Raw genomic sequence first — 19,156 nt, 5'->3', positions numbered from 1 at the left:
TTAACGACAATGCAATGTCACATTTCCATGAAATTCTCAAAAGGAGGCAAAAGCAAGTGTCATTGGATAGGTTCCTTGTTAAAGTTGCACGAAAAGAAAAAGATTCCATTGAGCCAATAGATAGCAGTGATTCTGTTAGTGACAGTGAAAGTCGTCCTACACAATAACCCTCCTCTCTCATCTCCCTCACACCAGCCACAAAGGTTTTAAAAGGTAAGTGCAGGTTAATTTGTTTATTTTTCTTTATATTTTGCATTTTCTTTATTATTTTGTATTGTATTACTGTATTGTAATCATTTTTATATGAATATTTTTGGGTTGTGGAAAGAATCATCTGAGTTTCCATTACTTCTTATGGGGAAATTCGCTTTGATATACAAGTGCTTCGGATTAGAAGCATGTTTCCGGAACAAATTATGCTCACAAACCAAGGTTTTACTGTAAATAGAAGTAATCAAGCATTTATCCCACCTTTCCCATTCAGTCTGTGTCACTGGTAACCAAATAAGAGATAAGAGAAAGCATCTCTTTGTATAAGTATCCCAACTACTGAATGCAAAAAGAAAGTTTAAAATTACAAATCACCATGGATTTAGGGAATGAGTACCAAAGGCTGCTAACATCACAAAAAGTGAGACAGCTAGACATTACGTGTTTCCCAAAGAACAACACCCCACCTACAGGTCTAGAAACTGAATCTGATTAAACCTTTTGGATCCAGTTGCCAATGCGTACAAGATGCAAAGGGCAGAGAAACATGACGAGCTGCCCTTACAGGATGTAAACTGCAAAGTCCAGACTGTGGGGAACTCTGCAGGGCAAATGCCCTGGCTTTTGCAACAGACAAACTATAAGAACACAAAAACTAAAGAACTTTGAGATTAAAGGAGACTTTAAAAATCCATAAGGAGAAAACAATCTTTTTAAAGGGCAAGATTAAACTACCATGTCCGGGGATACACATTTAGTAACAAAACCATTATAAAACATAAGGAAATGATGACTATAAAAGTCAGGATAGGATAGTGATTACTTCTGTGGGAAGGGAGGGAACTGAGATTCGGACAGATGCAAAGTTTTATTTCTTGACCTTGCTTATATATTCATTGTGGTAGGCAGCAAAATCTCCCCAAAGATACCCAGATAGTCCAACCCTGTCACCTGAATGTGACCTTGTATGGCAAAACGGACCTTGCAGCTGTGACTTAGGGTCTGGATATGGGAACAGTATCCTCGATTATGCAGATGGGCCTTCAGTGAAATTAAAAGTGTCCTTATAAAGAGGGAGGAAAACGAAGAAGAAGGCAATGAAGCAAAATGGTACAGGAATGGCTATGAAGATGGAGGAAGGTGCCATGAGCCAGGGATGCAAGGAACACCACAGCAGAAGCTGGAAAAGGCTAGGAGTCAGATTCTCCCCTGGAGCCTCCAAAGGGAGAGTTGCCCTGTCTACACTGTGTCGTTCACCTGGTGAAATTGATTATGGATCTCTGACCTCATGAACCGTAGGAGAATAAATACGTGTGGTTTAAAGCCACCAAGTTGCGGTGATTTGTTAGAGGAACTAATACACTTATCAAGTGACACATTTGGTCCTGTATGTGTGTATGTTTTAATCTGTATTTCACATTAAAATGGTGAGAGAGCTAGAGAGAGAGGTAGTGAGAAACTTGAAAAGGTCCCTTCTAGAAAGCAGTGTGTGGGGCTTCCCTGGTGGCGCAGTGGTTAAGAATCTGCCTGCCAATGCAGGGGACACAGGTTTGAGCCCTGGTCCTGGAAGATCCCACATGCCATGGAGCAACTAAACCCATGCGCCGCAACTACTGAGCTTGTGCTCTAGAGCCTGCGAGCCACAACTACTGAGCCCACGTGACACAACTACTGAAGCCTGCGCGCCTAGAGCCTGTGCTCTGCAATGAGAGAAACCACCACAATGAGAAGCCCACACAGCACAATGAAGAGTAGCCCCAGCTCTCCAAACCTAGAGAGAAGCCTGCGCTCAGCAACGAAGACCCAATGCAGTCAATAAATAAATAAATTAATAAATAAATAAATTAATTAAAAAAAAAGAAAGTAGTGAATGGAGCAGAATTCCTGTCAGGACTACAGAAACACTTGGCAGAAACACCAAGGAAGCTGTTCACATACCAAATAGGGGGTTGAATCATAAAACCTTTTAGGTCTTTTCTAACCCAGAGAAGTTATAATTCTAATATTGGAAATAGAAATAATAACTCTGATTTTGTGCTTAACCATAGTGAGAACAACAGGACTTCTGATTTTACAGCTTTCCATTGAGACAGACATTATTTTGGAGGCCTGTTTTCCTCATTCCTTGCTCTGTCCATCAAGTCTGCTTTCTCTTACATTTACACCAGCCACATAAATCACTCTCATCCTGTATTTATATAAAATGTTGAACCACAGAAAACCCTCGTCGCCCATGGTTTATTTCCAGCAGCTTCCCTCTCAAATCCCAAACTACTGTTTGTTCTGTTTACTTCGCATAATCAAATTTCCCTGCTAGGTCTTTTCTATTACCCTACAAGTACTCGAGGACTTCTCTCTTCCTCCAGTATCTTATACTTTTCTAGAACCTTCTAAGTCCTGTGACTGGAAGTGAATATTGATACCAGCTTGGGTGGTAAATATTTCAACCTTGCACCATATCCTAAATGCTCTGTCCCATGCCAATGACCTTTTATAACAGAATGCTCATTATCTTAAGACCTATACATGAAAATGGTGTTACATTATGTCAACTCCTAGAAGTTAAGCAACTATAGAGGATTCTCTGTGGTTATCATGCAGGATGGAAGCACAGAGATACTTGCAGCAAATACTTCCCATATTATATAAAGGCATAGTGATCATTGAGCATGCTAAGAAACATTTAGGAACTAGCTTTATTTTTACATAAAATTTTAAAATATTACAATGTGCATGAAATGTAAGGGTTGCATTAAATCAAAAAACAACCCACTTACCAAATCTATCATCTAAAATAAAATCAAAATAATTCAAACAGTGATAAAAGATTTAGCAAAAACCAAAGAAAAGTAGACTAGGAGATAGAAAGACATAACTCTGACTTTGTATTTATCTTATAGTATTAATGATGTTTTGGTCGAATTAAAAGTTAAGAATAAATTTCTACCTGTCACAAAGACCTATCCATATTTATTTCTTTAAAAATGCTACGATCTGGTAAACATTTTGTCTTCAATTCTTTTTGTCACTTTCCTGAGTGGTTTTATACTATTAAAGCTCCACGAAGACAGCAAGATAAACTGGGGACAAAATTCTAAACTAAACTTAAAATACTAATTTAGGGTGCTAGATGTGACATTGCACTGGCTAATGTCTTATTCACTGATCCTTTTAAAGACATGGTATATACATATTTGTGAAATAGAGATATTAAATAGCTTATTGATAGCAAGGGACTGAGGGTCCAACCCTCTGCCTCAAAGCAGCCACACATCTTTATCATCTCACTTCTGCTACCTGTAAAATGATACTGGATATGTCTACCCAAACAGGCATGTTGTGGAAATCAAAAGAGATTCCCCAGCAGAGGCTCAAAACTAAAATAGAAATGTCTACATCAAGATTCTAAAAAGGATAATCTCTTGACCAATAGCTAAAACCATCTCCTGAGCATCAAATCAGCAAACTCAGTAAAAATTTCAGCAAAATTGTTTGAGGCCCTGTAGATACTAAAGAATTGAAGGTGAATTTTTACTTTTATACTAGTTGTTCAGAACTCTGAAGATGTTAATATTTCCATCTTACAAATTTAGCACAAATACACACACCACACACAAAATATAAAACCAAACTCACCACCCTCTCTTAAAAGTAACGGAGATTAAAATTTTAGGCCAGTTAGGAGATATTAGATGTTATTTACTTCATCTACCTCATTTCACAGAGAAGAAAACAGTTATGTAGCTAAACCATGCATTCTCAAAGGAGGTGAAATTTGGAATTGGACAGTAGGAAAAAAACTCTCCTTTTAGGTAAAATTCATACATACACAGTACATAAACAGATACATAGTATATTTGTGATATTAACACTTCATTGGGGAACTATTAAGGAAAAATATATTGGAAAAGCCTACCCTAAGAGCAGAGAGAATAAAATAAGATTGAGAAACACTAGTTCAAACTTGTATGAGGGTCCAAATATGCTGATTAAATATGGCCCCCATTCCAGTTGCCTACAGAAATCATAAACTTTTAAAGCCCTTGAAACTACACCATATTCTGCACATACACCATCTGTCCTGGAGAACAAAATACTGTCATGGGGTGAGGATAATTACTTATGATTTAAAATTGATGACCAGGGACTTCCCTGGTGGCGCAGTGGTAAAGAATCCACCTGCCGATGCAAGAGACATGAGTTCGATCCCTGGTCCGGGAAAATCCCACATGCTGCAGAGCAACGAAGCCCGTGTGCCACAACTAGGGAGGCCCGCGCACCTGGAGCCTGTGCTCTGCAAAAGAGAAGCCACCACACTGAGAAGCTTGAGCACTGAAAAGAAGGGTAGCCTCCACTCACCGTAACTAGAGAAAGCCCGTGCACAGCCACGAAGACCCAACACAGCCAAAAATAAATAAACAAATAAATAAATAAATAAATTTATAAAAATAAACCAAAAAAAATAAAATTGATGACCAAAATATTATTTGCAGCTTTGCATCAACAGATGCTATTACTCCAGAAGCACTATGTAAAAGTAAAAAGAGAACTCAAACATGTAGATCCTATTTATTCATGAATAGGCTGGGTTCACAGGGCTCTAGGTTAAGGGTGGGTCTGGGGTGGCAACAATTGGGTTGGGAGGGGCAGCTATGGAGCTTGAAGGTCTTGTGACCTTAGCCAAATAGAATGATGATCGAACTAAAAGCAATTCTTAATCTTAAACTGCTTTTAATCTTCTGCTATATAAAACTGAGTATATTATCTTGGGGCCAGTGATAATAGTTTCAAACAAATTTTAGACATAAGAATCAACAGAACCAATTGAGAGAACAGAATCACATGCTGTAACCATACCCAAAATGCTTGCAGTAAGATTTCACTATATTTTCCCATAAAGACATAAAATTAATTCTAGAATCATAGAATTCCCCCAAATGGAAAGAATTCTAGAGGTTAGTGTAAACCTGTCGGTGTACATGTGAGAAAGCTGGGGCCTTACAATGACCATGTTAAAATCGTGACCTAGATTTTCCTTTTAAAATTCAACCCCACAGAGACGTACTGGGGATGCAATATTTTTCAAAAGGTTTTTGCCACTCCAAAATAGAGCATATGCAGTTAAAGCGAGCCTGTAAATTTCTTACCTTCAAAAAGAAGTGGAACAATTATTTAGGATTTTCAAATATTTGAACGTGATAATTACAGTATTAGCTCATGATCTATTGGGGTTTTTTGGCTATGTACCTGAAGATAGGGAATACACTTCCAATGGCTTTCTAGTGTTGTAAATTTTCCTGAATTCATATGTGACAGAAACATAGCTACAAAAAATATGACAGCCATTATCAGGAAGCCAATTCCCTGTTTCCCAAGCATAAGCACAGCATTTATAATTATTGAATAAAGACAGATGTTTAAAATAAGCTGAAATTTAGATTAATGAGACAATGGTTGTTAACACTAACAGCCATACAGGGAATGCTGAGATACTTATATAAATAGCATCTACTTAGTATAAATAAAATCTACTTATATAAAGTAGATTTTTTTTTCTCCACAGAAAGTCTCTTATATTAATCTAGAATTTCTAAATACTCAAAGAAAATCTACAAGTTTTTGGTATGTTTATGAAAAGTATTAAAATATTTTCATATTGATGTGTTTGAGTAGCTTAAGAAAAACTGATTCCAAGCAAGATCGAATCTACAACTTTATTGCTGTCCTCCAAATAATGGTAAAAAAAAATGGAATAAAATAGCATCATATTGGCAGTCTCAAACAAAATGACTTTCTGACTGGTTTATCCCAAGCTAAAACGGTGGGTTGGATGTATGAGAGAAAGCCGTATTTATGCAGCACAGGAGAGGTGGCACAATTTGGACATTTAAAAAGTCCTTATAGTACTTAATCGTTACTCCTTTATTACAGACTATGATTCAATGCATTTTTCTTGGTATTGAGAAGCTGAAAAATGTTAGAATTACTTACAGGAGAATTTTGTGATGTGGAGAAATTTTTAAGAAAAAAAAATTGCTACAGAATACTATGCCAGAAAAAAGAGAGGGTTTGTTGACTATTTCTGGCTTAACACAAGAAAAATAAACTGACTAGTTCTTTAAAGACTTTCTAATCACCAGTCATTGCTCAAAAGTAGGTCACTTCCTCCCTCTCACAGCAGAGAATGTGGGATTCCTATATCTGCATATCAAAATATTAATGATTATACTTCTAAACAACAGCAGCAGAAATGCTGCTACTAATTAATTCAGGTATTCTAAATTATAATCCATGGCCATAAAGTATACATCTCACATCTAAAATTATAAAATTTTAGCAATTTTGATGATAAAGTTTTAGCATTGCTCAGCATTCATGATTAGTTAATAATGCGCAAAAAGCAAATTGAGACGCAAAAGATATAAAAACTGACTGCATTTTAAAAATAATTAACCAAGTAAATGTTTTTAAATTAGAATCACTATATAATTTCCAAAGAAAAATTCTTCCCAAACCATCACTGCAAAATCCTTCACCTAATTACGAGAGGTGCTCTAATGGGAAGTCCATGCAAACTAACAAATTCTCAGAAAATTTCTGTCCCATCTCCTACTTTGGTCTTCCAGAGGGCAAGTTTTGTGACAACGATGCCATTTGTCACAAAGAATCAGATTTTACAGTTTCAAAGGGGAGTAAGAGAGAAGCGAATGGTGTTATAAGGAAGAGGGGTACGTTCGCAATTAAAAGTGTGAAATGCTAAACTCCATTATGAAGACAAATAGGAAAGCACAACTTCATTGTTGAAAACAATTTCCCTCCTATCAGTCCAAGGATTCATGCATCAATATTGTAGATGAACTGTTAATTACAAAATCAATTAAAAATTATTTCTAAAAACAGTCACGCGTCCCCGGCTCTCATGGGGGCAATTTGGGCAGAAGGTCTCATCTCACTAGGACCGCGCCAAATCACAAAGTCGTCATCCACAAGTAAGCAAAAGCAATCTGGTTTTTCATTTTTCAGCGCGGCTGAGCCCAGCCTGAGATTGATCGTCACATATGGCCCCAGAAAACAAACTGTCAATACCTTGAATGCTGCAGAATTTGAACAAATAGCCGTCTGCCCATTCAAGCCACTCATTGCATCCCATTTAACAGATTTTATTGACAGTTTCCTTCTTGTAATTAAAGGGAAAACTACTGGCCGGCAACCAAGATAAAGTTCAAAGATAGGGTCAAAACAAAAGCAGATGGAGGGGCACGGTGTGACTGTCAACGGTACACAGCATCAGAGCATGTTATTGACATGCAGGTATCTAAAGATCGGCACGTCATTAAGGAGGGATCTATCCTGGACTTTATGCAAATGCTAAGAGAGACTTAAGACCACAATCAAGCATCAGGAGATGCACAAAGAGGAAAACAACAAAGCACCAACGATTTTTACTTATCAGAGGTTGCTCCCTATTTTAGTGCATTTCAGTTCTCATGTAAAGACCGTTTATTCTCATAATTCTTAACCCTTAATTGCGTAGCTAATACCTTTGAGGGAAATACTCCTTCAGCAGAATTTGACTTCTAGAGAATTCCAGAAAGGAAGAATATAGAGTATTCTCTGATAACCGAAATGAAAAACAACACTACATGTATTATTCCGATTAAAACTTTGCATTTGGGGCAGGGGGTTGTGCGCAGGGGAATGATTTGTATTTGCAACTCACACTTATTTTCACTTGCGCAAACAAGACAAAGGAGCTAATTTGGTCCTGAGTGTCCATTTATACCACTTCCATATGAGCTTTTGCTTTGCTATGGTTCATGTTAGTAAGTGAATTAGGTGGTAAAAGTGTCACAGCTCTTCATAAACAAAATAAAATGAAAATAATTCCTTTTAAGTTGATTTTTCTTTTTTTCTAACTTTTCACCAGAAAGCTACAAAGATTATAATTTTGCTGACTCAGAATTTACAACTGAGTCTAGCAAATCCCTGAAGAAGTTAAGGGAAGGGCTAAAACTGACATATTAGAAAAATACGCAATGGGCCACGTCAATATGCCAACCTGAATTAGCCAGAGCGATTGCTTTGAGGGTGACAAATTCTTCTTTCTCCAGCTTCATGCTCTTATATTTCTTGACCAGCTGCAGGATAGCATTATTTAGGTCAAGAAGACCTGCTAATTTGGACTGGTCTTCATCCATTATATAATCGTCTGCATAGACAAGTTCATCCTCAAAGGAAAGAGATCGGTACACGACACCAAGGATCAAAATTTCCATCCAAGCACTCTGCAGAAGGCTCATCTGGTCCGCCAGGGACAGCGTGGAGAAGCCTGCATGGGAAGATGGGCAGATCAAGTTACTTTAAAGCCATCATTTCATAATGCAACATTAGTTTCACATGGTAGTCTGCTTCTGCCTCGGCGCTCAAAATGCTGAGCTTTGATTAGCCGCTCTTAAAATTTCCCCTAATCATTTTGCCAATGGCAAAGTAAAAGTCACAAACCAGCTTCTACTTGGTGTTATAGGCATAACTGAGAGGAATATGATAGAAAAGAAGTAGTTTTGTTACTTTCACTTGAGAAGAAAATACCATGTCATCTTGAAACATACTTGATTTCTGGCAGAAGTCCTTTTAACTGTCTTGCAGGAAGTCAAACTTTCAACTACCTCATCTCTAAAAACTGCTATTGATAAACACCATGAAAGTAAAAAAAAAAAAAAAAAAAGCCCCTAATAAAGGGAAATAAACAATTTAGACCACAGAGTAGAGTGCAATTTGGAACCATTTCTCTGTAAACAGTCACAAGCACGGTGAGTGTTGAGTATGCTTATATCCTAAAGAATCTTCTAAATTGGATATTTTGACCCCCTGATACTTAGTATGAATTCCTTTTTAAAATGGTGATTATTGGTATAAATGAGGGTAGAATACTTTGCAGCCTGGCCTCCTCACCAAATAGAGAAGCCACAATTTAGTCTTGATATTAAGATCCAGTGATTAAAAAAAGTTAAACACGAAGGCAATGAGTTGTGATGGACAGGATATGGGCGGAGCCTGATCCTAACTTAAATATCAGCTCCACTGAGCTACTGGCTGTTTCACCTTGAGCAAGACGATTTCCTTGCAACTTAATTTTTGTTTTGGGGAAATATAAAATAAAACCGAGCAAAACACTAATTTATAACATGCATTCCATAAGCGTAGCTATATGATGTCTTATTTTTATCTGAAATACCTGGATGCCTGCTTTAATCCTTTACAAAAATCTGGTCTGCATTTATACATAGATGTCTAAAGTGCTTTTTTGAACTTGAGAAAACACAAGCAAAAAAAGTTAAAAAGAAAATGTGGTTCAAGGGGGAAAGATGAAGTAGTACAATTAAACCTACACAGGAGTAAAGATACATAAATTTCAAAGGGATTAGATCCAAACTCTAAAAGGAAGTCTTAGTGGAGATACCTGATGATCAAGCACATACTTTTTCCTAAAAAAGAAATGTTTCTTAAGACTTCACTTTTGTTTCCAAGGTTGTGCCCAGGCATTCCAACTGTGACTAACCATCTCTATGGTTTTTGAGGACAAAGGTATCATGATTTAAGGTCCTGCCACCAGAAATTCTACAGAAGGAAGAAAATATTAATAATGCAACTTATAAAATCTGTTTTTACTCCCTCTCCAGACCCTACTACCCAAATCATAAATACCCGCTGCTGCCCAACCTTCTAGGCACTGCTTATGTTACTGTTCTTGTCATCATTTTTATTCATCACAAATTATTCACATTCCATGTGACAGAAGCAACTACAGCATGATAAAGAAAAGGAAATGATTTCCTGGCCTGCTGGAGAAAACTAGTGGTTTGCCATTTGGCACCATTAACTACAGGAGTTTAATAAACCCATCAAGAAGGATTAGTCAAGCTTTTCTTAAGAGGTCTTAAGGCCTGCATAAAAAGCATTTCTTTCATTTTTTATCAAGCTGCTTACATATTATTTAACTGATCTTTTAGACTGGTTATGTCATTTTTTTTTCCATTCTTTTTTTTACTTTGTCATTGCAATGTGGGGTTCCATTAATAAATGTTCTCTTAGGGATGTAACAACTTTTCTCAGGAAAAAGAGAAAAATAATGATCTAACCTGAGTCGGTGTGGCTCCACTCGCTTTTGCTTTGGAGAATGTTTTACAACAAACAAACCAATAAACAAACAAACAATAATGCTCTTTTTTTCTACTCCCCCATTCCAAGAAAAAGATGTCATGCAAATTCAAATATCTAAATGAAGAAAGGGGACGAAGTAGGAATTTCTTTTGTAAAGGAAACAGACGAAGACATAATCATCTAGAAAGTTCTGAGCAAAAAGGGACGGGGATTTTCCATTTGCCTTCATTTCCTTGTTCCTTCTCATGCTCCCAAGCAGCAGTTTTTCTGCAGCAGCAGATGGACAGAGCGCGTAGCCTGCAGCACCTTCCTGTGACAGCCCTATTCTCCCTCCCAGGCACTGCTGTTAGTAAATAGATTTACACATTCTCCAATCTCCACACATCTTTCTGCCGAATAATTAAAAGCAGGATGATTAGTTTATTGAGTGGAAGGAGGAACTTTTTTATTGAGGTCCATCCACGATTTTATCAGGGCCAGCACTTTTACGGTTGTCAGGAGGATGCAGGCATCCAATTTTTCTTATCTGCCTGATTAATACAAACGCTGTTTCAGGACGCATTAATTAACAGATACAAATCTACGTTCTCATGGAAGGATCAATACGGAGAAGAAAAGAGGCATCAATGTGAATTTAGTGCTGATGATGGAGAAGACGCGCTATCGACATTTACGTGCACGGAAACTTTAAAGTTGCACGGGGGCCCCTTTGTCCCTGTGATTTACAAACGAACAATTTTTTAGCCGTAATGATGTCTCACACATTTCTTGAGGGTTTAATTAAGCAAAAAACAATAACATTTCATTTTTTTACGTTGATCCTACAATTTGATTCTTCTGTGTGGGTGGCTCTGTGTGTGTGTGTGTGTGTGTGTGTGTGTGTGTACACCGAACTTTTCCTTTCACTTCTTAATGAATTACAAAGAAGGAAAGGATAAAGAAAAGCTTCTCCTTTTTTAGGGGGGTGTTGGAGAGCACATAAAGATGGATATAGCACAAAAGGTCTGTTGGATAGCCTTAAGTCTATTTCAAGCTGATTAGAGGTGGTGTAATTTTTGCAAAACTATAGGGAAAAGGACAACCCAAGCTTTACACAATGTAAATAAAGTCTGGACTTTTATCTCTTCTTGGTCCAGAAAGAGCTGAATTTCTACAGCTTAACCCTTTCCTCCCAAACCTCTGCAACCTGGAAACTGTCACAAAGAGCTGTCCTGCCCAAATGCCTGGAGAGCAGTTAAACAGCCTTGTTAGGAGCTGGCTGTGTTCACCTGAGCACTAAAGAGGCTGAATACATAATCGAGATGATATTTTAATTCCTCAAAAATTTTCTCCCTGCCCTTTAAGAGTGCTAGTTCTCTTACACATTCATAAAGACACAAGGATAAAATGATAATTTTATCAGTAGACCTGAGCAAAGTATAAAAACCTAAATGACCAAGACCTAAATGAAAATGTATATTTTAATAAACTGAGTCTAAGGAATTTCCTAAAAACACTATATAGCTCCACTGGCACAGGCATGCTTGTATCCAAACGATAATTACTTGTTAGTGCTTTTACTGGGCATTCAGTGGTCTTTTATAGCTCTCGGGCTACAAGTGTGAGGTCTTCAGCATCTATAACCTTTAGCTATCTTTGGAGAGAAGCCTCTTTCCCAAGTGAAAAAAAAAACATGCTTTGCCTTGGAGTCATTGGAACTTCACGTTTCATATATCCCGGGATCTTAATCTTCGGTGTGTGACAGGTTATAGTTTTAAATGTTCAGCCATATTACAGCTTTTTAAAAACACACTGATCCCACGGCACATTTTTTTTACTTCCCCAGCTCTGGCCCATTCCATGCCTTTCACTGACAACCCCGATCTCTCTTCATCTCCGTCCCAGAGTCAGTGCCATTTACCGTATCTCAGGCATCCTGCTGGCAGAACGACTTGCTACCTTAACTCACAGTTAAATAGCGTGTTTATCTGTAATACAGTGGGCTCCAAATAAACCAGATGACACTTGGGAATAACATCATTTGGAAGGATTGAAAAGCTTCTCAAGAGGCAGGTACCCCTGAAGTAATAGGCTGGAAGCAAGGATGTTTTGTGCCAACCCTCTTGCCTTCTTCTACTGGAAGCTTGGGAGGTTGACAGCGGTGCTCTGGGCCCTTGTTGAGCCCTTTTATTTATTTATTTATTTTAGCCCGGCAAACCGATGCACTTTGCAGTCAACTTACAAAAAAGGCTAAGCATTTGAAAGTGTGAAGGGCAAAAAACATCTGACGGCTAGTCTTCAAAAATACACTTTCATTTCAGAAAGCATAAATGTTTATTTCCTGAACGGAGTGTTGACAGAAATAGGCTGCCGTGAAGGCATTTGGGTTTAACCCCTGCTAGGCATTTTCTTCTCGGCTGCTTCTTTGAAAGAAAGCAAGCCTTTTAAATCTTTGGGGTGTCTGTTAATATCACTTCATCATGGCACTGATTTGCCTGCTCACAGTTTTTGAACTGTAGTGTCTCTGTCCCACCAAAAATGGACACTTTTCAACAAACATCACTGCATGCTAAAATTATAATTTCGTCATAGTGACTCACTGAGATCACAAACGAAGTGCATTGAGAGAAGCTGGCTGCGCAACATGGTATCAGCTAGATGGTTCCTCTCTCATATAAATAAACCTAGTGTGGACAGGAACTAGCGGAGAAAAGAATAACAACAGCACGAAAATTTGGTCTTTAGTTATCAATAAATGCACAGATGCATAAGCCTGGCTAGTGATAAACTTACTCTCTTTTTAAGTCGGTTGCTCTTCTCAAATAGGAGCAGACATATCATTTGTTCTATGATTCACAACACACACAGCTCCGAGGCTTGTAACATACATATAAGTTAAGACCTTTTTCCTCTCTTTCTTTAATAGAGATGGACTTCATGGATTAGAACTCAGTAGAGGCTAGAGGCAGGCAGCTACAGACAGTCCAGTGTCAAAGTGAAAGCTGGAATATCCACTTGGTGCTACCAGCAGCACTTTATTTAAACATTTTCTTTATAAAAGATGATAATTATTATTTATATTATATTATCTCCTTATTATATTATCTCATTATATTAGTACCTAAGCATTAGATATAATACACACAGTGCTACCCTTTGAACTTTTATTCTTTTAGCCTGACCCAGATATGAATAATTTAGATTCAATCACAATTTGTTTGGGTGATATACAAGAATAACTGACAAAAATAGGATCGCTCCCTTTCTTGCCAATTTGGTCATTTGTTTCAACATTTGTGGATTCCATAAGAAATCTGTTTCTTTAACTCTATTTTTATACTCCAAGTAGGGTTCACAGAGATTTTACAGAGCCATTATTTTAAAATAGTGGTTTCAAGGGACAAATGTGAAAATTTGAAAGACAGAACTGAGATTCAAACCTTACTTTCTATCTACATGGCAGAATTAACTACTATTTACATAATTTAGTAAAAGATCTGGATAGTTGTGATAAACTAAAGGAAGAGAGAATAGAATTGAACAGGTAGTGTCCACCAGTCCAAGGCAGAATTATCACTATTCACTGAGCTTACAGGTTCTGCTGGCCAATGACCACTCGTGCTGATTATGGGAACAGCCAAAGAAGTTTGCAGTTAGCCCACTCCTGGGCACTCAAATTGAAAACATGCCCCCATGGCACTAGTGAAATGCTTTTTTTAGCAACTGTTTGTTGTTTCCTAGTCCAGCTTTCTAGAAAAATTAAAAGTATAACAGCAGCTAAGGAAAAATATTCCCAGGTGGCAGCACAGGAAAGCCTCAAAATGATGATAGGAGTTTTTCTGTTGGTTTGTTTGTTTTTCTGAGTGGGCAGTTTTAAACAATTGCCAACCTACTTTGAAAAAAGGCCCAGACAGAGTAGATGAATGCAAAATAAGAACACAAAGAACATCGACAGGGAGGGTACAGCTTCTCTTTGCAAATCCCACTTACCTACCACCTCTGAATGCCTACAGAGGAGCTGAAACCATTCCCTTAGTCTTTCCCAAACTCCCTCTGACCTGGCCTCAACTTTACTTCTCTCCTTTCATCTAAGCCGAGAAGAAAGACAACTGTTGTGGGGCATGGAAGCAAGGATGGAGGAGCTGCTTTCAAGGAGGGACATCTAATAGCTTTCTTTTCCTACAAGCTTTTTTTTTTTTTTTTTTTTTTTTGGACTAGTTGAAAACAAGAAGGTTCTGCCTGGAAAGCTCTCCTTTTTGATGTGACTAAAATTTGGCCATGAAGTAAAAAGCAAGGCAGTGCTACATAATACAGGACTCTTAAAAAAAATCTTATAAAAGGGTATTGTCAGCTTCACTTTGGGATTAGATGGATACTGAGGAGGGAAAAGCATCATTTTGAGGCTGGAAAAGAAAAAAGAAACTGTGCTTGAATCTGCCTTGCTTTCCCCAGTAGGACTGGTCAACAAATACCATCGTGTATTACAGGGCATGGACCAGTTGTCCAAGGAAAATCAGTCCAGGCTGGGCACCAGATCTGCAGGCACCATCCTCTTTAGGAAATTCCCAAGGGGTCTGCAGCAAATTTGGTCTAATACTTGATGTAGAAGTCAAACCTCCAAAATAAACATATATTGAGTCTGTCTTGAGCCCTGGGGATCTTTAAGGCTGACAGACATTTCCACAGACTTTTAAAGAGTATGTAGGAAACTTTTAATGTCAAGTACCCAAAAGCTAAGGGTTCACTGCTATGGAGTGACAGATGAGGGAAGGGGCTGGTGTGAGGAGCAGTGCCCTGGACATCTGAGGATCTGGGTTCTAGGTTATATAGTTCTACCCTTGCTATGACCAACCATGTTAATTTGGCCCCTGCTGTAAGGTGAATTGCGGCCCTCCAAAAGCTGTTGGAATCCTAACTCCCAGGACTGTAAATGTGACCTTATTTGGAAATAGGATCTTTGTGAATGATCAAGTTAAGATGAGGTCATTAGTGTGGGTCCTAATCTAATCTGACTGTAACTTCATAAAAAGGGCAAAATTTAGACTCAGACACAAAGGGAAAACAATGTGAAGATACACAGGGTGAATGCCATCTACAAGGCAAGGGATGCTTGAGGCAACCCGAAGCTAGGAGAACAGATCCTTCTCACAAAGCTCACTGGGTTGAGAGTAAGTCGACCTAGATGGGGTGCCACCTCTGCCACCAACTAACCATGTGACTCAACTTCTCGAATTCCTGCTTTCTCATCTGTAAAATGGGAAGGTGGCAAAAAACTTCCCAAAGTTTGGGTCCAGCCCTACATTATTCAGGTTTCCAATGGTTCCACTGTCACAAAATTCAAATCAACTGATATTTAGTGCATTAGTAAAGCACTGTGCTCAGAGCCAGGAGATGATACAATGCCCAGCCTCTATAATTTTACTGTTTAGTAGAAGTCGATTAGAGCACAATGAGGAGAAGTAGGTAGGTGTCCTAAGGAATAATCAAAGTGAATGTAAATGCAGAGGAGGAAAGATGGGTGTTTGGTTGGACACATCCTCCTAAAGGTACCCATCACTTACTCTCCTTTGCCTCCTCCATGGTTTCGTTTGGGCCTCCATCTTCTCTTCCGGGATAAAGGGACACCAAAATCCTTACGTCTGGTGTTTCCCTCTTCCATCCTACCTGTGGCTATTCAAGCATTCTTTTAAATGAAATCTAACTGTGTTATTCTCTGATCAAAACGCTTTCTTGACTTCTACATCTCCTGAAGGACAAAATTGAAACTGGCTAGCACAATATAAAATGCCTTTCACTACGTAGTCCTTCTCTCTGTTTCCTGCCATACTTCCTGGAAAACCCTTCCCTGGGAAGTCCTCCATAGATGGCTTAACACCTTGAAAATTGAGCCCATTTTCCCAACCCCAATGACAAACCCCACAACTTCAGTCCTCCCAAATTAACAGCATCACCATCCACCAGCTGCCTCACTCCTGACCTTTCAGGGATCTCTCACCAAATGTTCTCTTTTGTAGTTCTGACATCAAATGCATACATTTCTTTCCATCCCTCCTGTCCTTACCAGTGTTCCTGTGTAGCATTCAGGGGGCACTGACAGTTGTAAGTTGTAAAACAAGATAGTGCGCTCAAGGTAAAGACATTAGCAAGTAAAGGAGTGGGTGTGATGTGCGCTGCCTAACAGGTATATCGATATCCTCCTTGGTGCCCTTCCACGATCTCTGCGTGCTTAACAGTGGAGACCTCTTCTTCTTTGCTCCTCTGTATCCCCAGCACCTTCATCACTGCCTGCCACATAGCACATGCTCAATAAATACATCCCGAATGCATGAATGAATAGAAAATTCCTTAATGACTCACAGACTGGCTTTCAGCAAGAATGGAAGGCTAGGAATAATATTCCAGAGAAATAAAAATTCCAGAGAAATAAAAATTCCAGATACCAGCTCCCTTCCCCCTCCCCATGAAAATATTTGAATACATCACAAAAAAAGTTGCCTAATGTTTTTCATAATTCAAGAAGTGTTTATTAACGCACCTATCAGATGTAAAGCTCTTTGCTTATAAGTGCCTACATATTATATAGAAATTTTTCTGGAGCCACTTAAACTCTGATAAAGTCCTGCCTAAATTTCTCAGCCTCAGCCAGTTCTTTTTTAATTTATAATTAAAGTTGACATTTTAATCATATGGCCTAACTACTTTCTCCTATATTTACAAATAACCATTCATAACAGATTCTGTGATAATGTCACGACTCTTTTATTATTTACAAGTATCTATAATTAATTTCTCTACTTTACCCTAGCTGTATAATTATTTTGACAATGTGTAAATTTATTATCTGGAGCTAGTATTTTAATCCTCTGAAATCCTAACTTAGGTCAGGAGTGAAAGAAAAAGCTCACTGCTTCTTTTTACTTGCAGGACTAAAAATTTACAGGTCTACAGTTTTTACACGAATTTTTAGGAGACTCCAAATCTAGCTTTGGTAAAGTCCAAGTAACTGATAAAGGCACTTTCTACACTTAAAAAAATAAATGGGAAGCAGATTCAGAAATCCTGTATTTTTTTTTTAATCTTTATGGGTTTCCTCTCTCTAAAGCAAAAACAGCAAAGAAAAGGCAATGCAATAAAAATGCACTCACCAACGGCATCACCCTCTCAGTCTACTTTAGAACAATGGATTCTCACTAAGTAAATACTCACTTGTCAAAGGTATTCGCAACATGACAGCCATTGCGCAGCAACGAGGGAGTGAGGTGGCTTCCCACTTTAAAGCAGCAAATTAGACATTTACAAACAGTGAAGATGGTACTTGTCGGTTATGACCTTTCACTGTGTCTGTACAAGTAGGTGCTAATGTAATTTAAATGCCATTTAGACATGTTTCAGGTTTATCAAACTGGTTTGTGTATCCATTCTTATGTAATAATTTTGAAGGGGAAACATTTCCACCTGCTGTAGGAACAAGAACTAGAGAAGCCCTATGCAGATATTCTGGGCAAGTGAAGGGCAGTCCATTTAAGTCAAGAAGAAGTCAGGCTGGACCTTGAGGAAATCAAGCAGGGGGTCAAAAATATTTTTAATAAGTCAGGTGGTAAGTTCACATTATTTCTGTGTGAACTTTGTTTTGCCATTTTTTTGTACATACTTAGATGAGAGTTTGGATTTATGGGCACACAAATTATGTCTCTTGGAGACCATAATTTTTCATTTAAAATAGAGAAATGGGAAGAAACATAAGATGATGAATTTTGCTAACATAAATTTTCAGATCAAATATATGTTTCACCATCCAAAGTTTTAATAAACTAACAAATAAGTTATTAAAAAGGCATGTCCTTTGTCACAGTTTAGCAAGAGAGAGAGATGTATGTGCCTCTAATCCTCTTTAGAATTGTTGGAAAAATAATCCCAACTATAATTTTGGGTTGACTTTTTAAAAAAAAAAAAAACAAAAAAAAAAAACAACTGATTAGTGGCATTTTGATTTTCCTTTATAATTTCTAATATTTGATTTTTAAACTGTGTTTCTGACCCCAAAATATTGTCTAAATTACAAATAAATTTTTGTGAGTCTTTCTTTTGCCCACACATGAAATGTAATAACTTTTTTAAAAAGATGAACTGCTTCTCATGGGAACATTCAGCCATTAAAGGAAATCTATAAATAGCAACTTAGCCGTGGCTGCTTTTGTTTTGTTATATGTGTCATAACAAAATATTCTGATATTGAAGACTCTAAAAGCACATTCCACATATAGGATAAAACAGGAATAAGCTGTTGTAGTAGATAAATATATATACTGATATATATTGAATAACTCAGTTATATATACCCTATATATATAAAACTACATAAAGTTTATATTTATATATATACATACATATATAAATTGGGTTGGCCAAAAAATTCTTTTGGGTTTTTCCATAAGATCTTACAGAAAAACCTGAATTAACTTTTTGGCCAACCCAATATAAATGAGTTAACAAAATGAAAAAATTAGAAGGAAAGGAGAAATGATCAATCCACCCCAATCTGATTTTGGATTAAATGCTGCCTATCCAAGAAAGGTAAGTGTTCAAAGTTTCTCCCAATGCACCTGCTTGCATTAATGAAGGCAGAGTTGCTGGCTTACGGCTCAGGGTATTTAGTCAAAGGAGTCTGTTTGCCACTGTTTTCCCATTTGTGAAGGCCACACCTACACACACGTGAAGGCAGAGAATGATGTTGGCATTGTGAAAAACAGTAATTTCCTGAGCTCACCTAAAAAATTGCAAATTTTCTTTCAGCTACCTATCGCAA

General features: G+C 37.7%; 1 protein-coding gene across 1 annotated transcript in view; it reads right to left on the bottom strand.

Annotated features, from left to right (window-relative positions):
• Positions 1 to 19,156, bottom strand: part of ESRRG (estrogen related receptor gamma) — a 216,135-nt gene that overhangs the window by 6,050 nt on the left and 190,929 nt on the right. Inside the window, exon 6 of the mRNA XM_057729140.1 lies at positions 8,270 to 8,539. Within this exon, the coding sequence (XP_057585123.1) occupies positions 8,270 to 8,539 (270 nt within the window). The remainder of the gene's footprint in view (positions 1 to 8,269; positions 8,540 to 19,156) is intronic.

The sequence above is a fragment of the Hippopotamus amphibius genome, chromosome 3 (assembly GCF_030028045.1).
Source record: "Hippopotamus amphibius kiboko isolate mHipAmp2 chromosome 3, mHipAmp2.hap2, whole genome shotgun sequence".
Classification (NCBI taxonomy): Eukaryota; Metazoa; Chordata; class Mammalia; order Artiodactyla; family Hippopotamidae; genus Hippopotamus; species Hippopotamus amphibius.
This window is presented reverse-complemented; position numbering and strand designations above follow the sequence as displayed.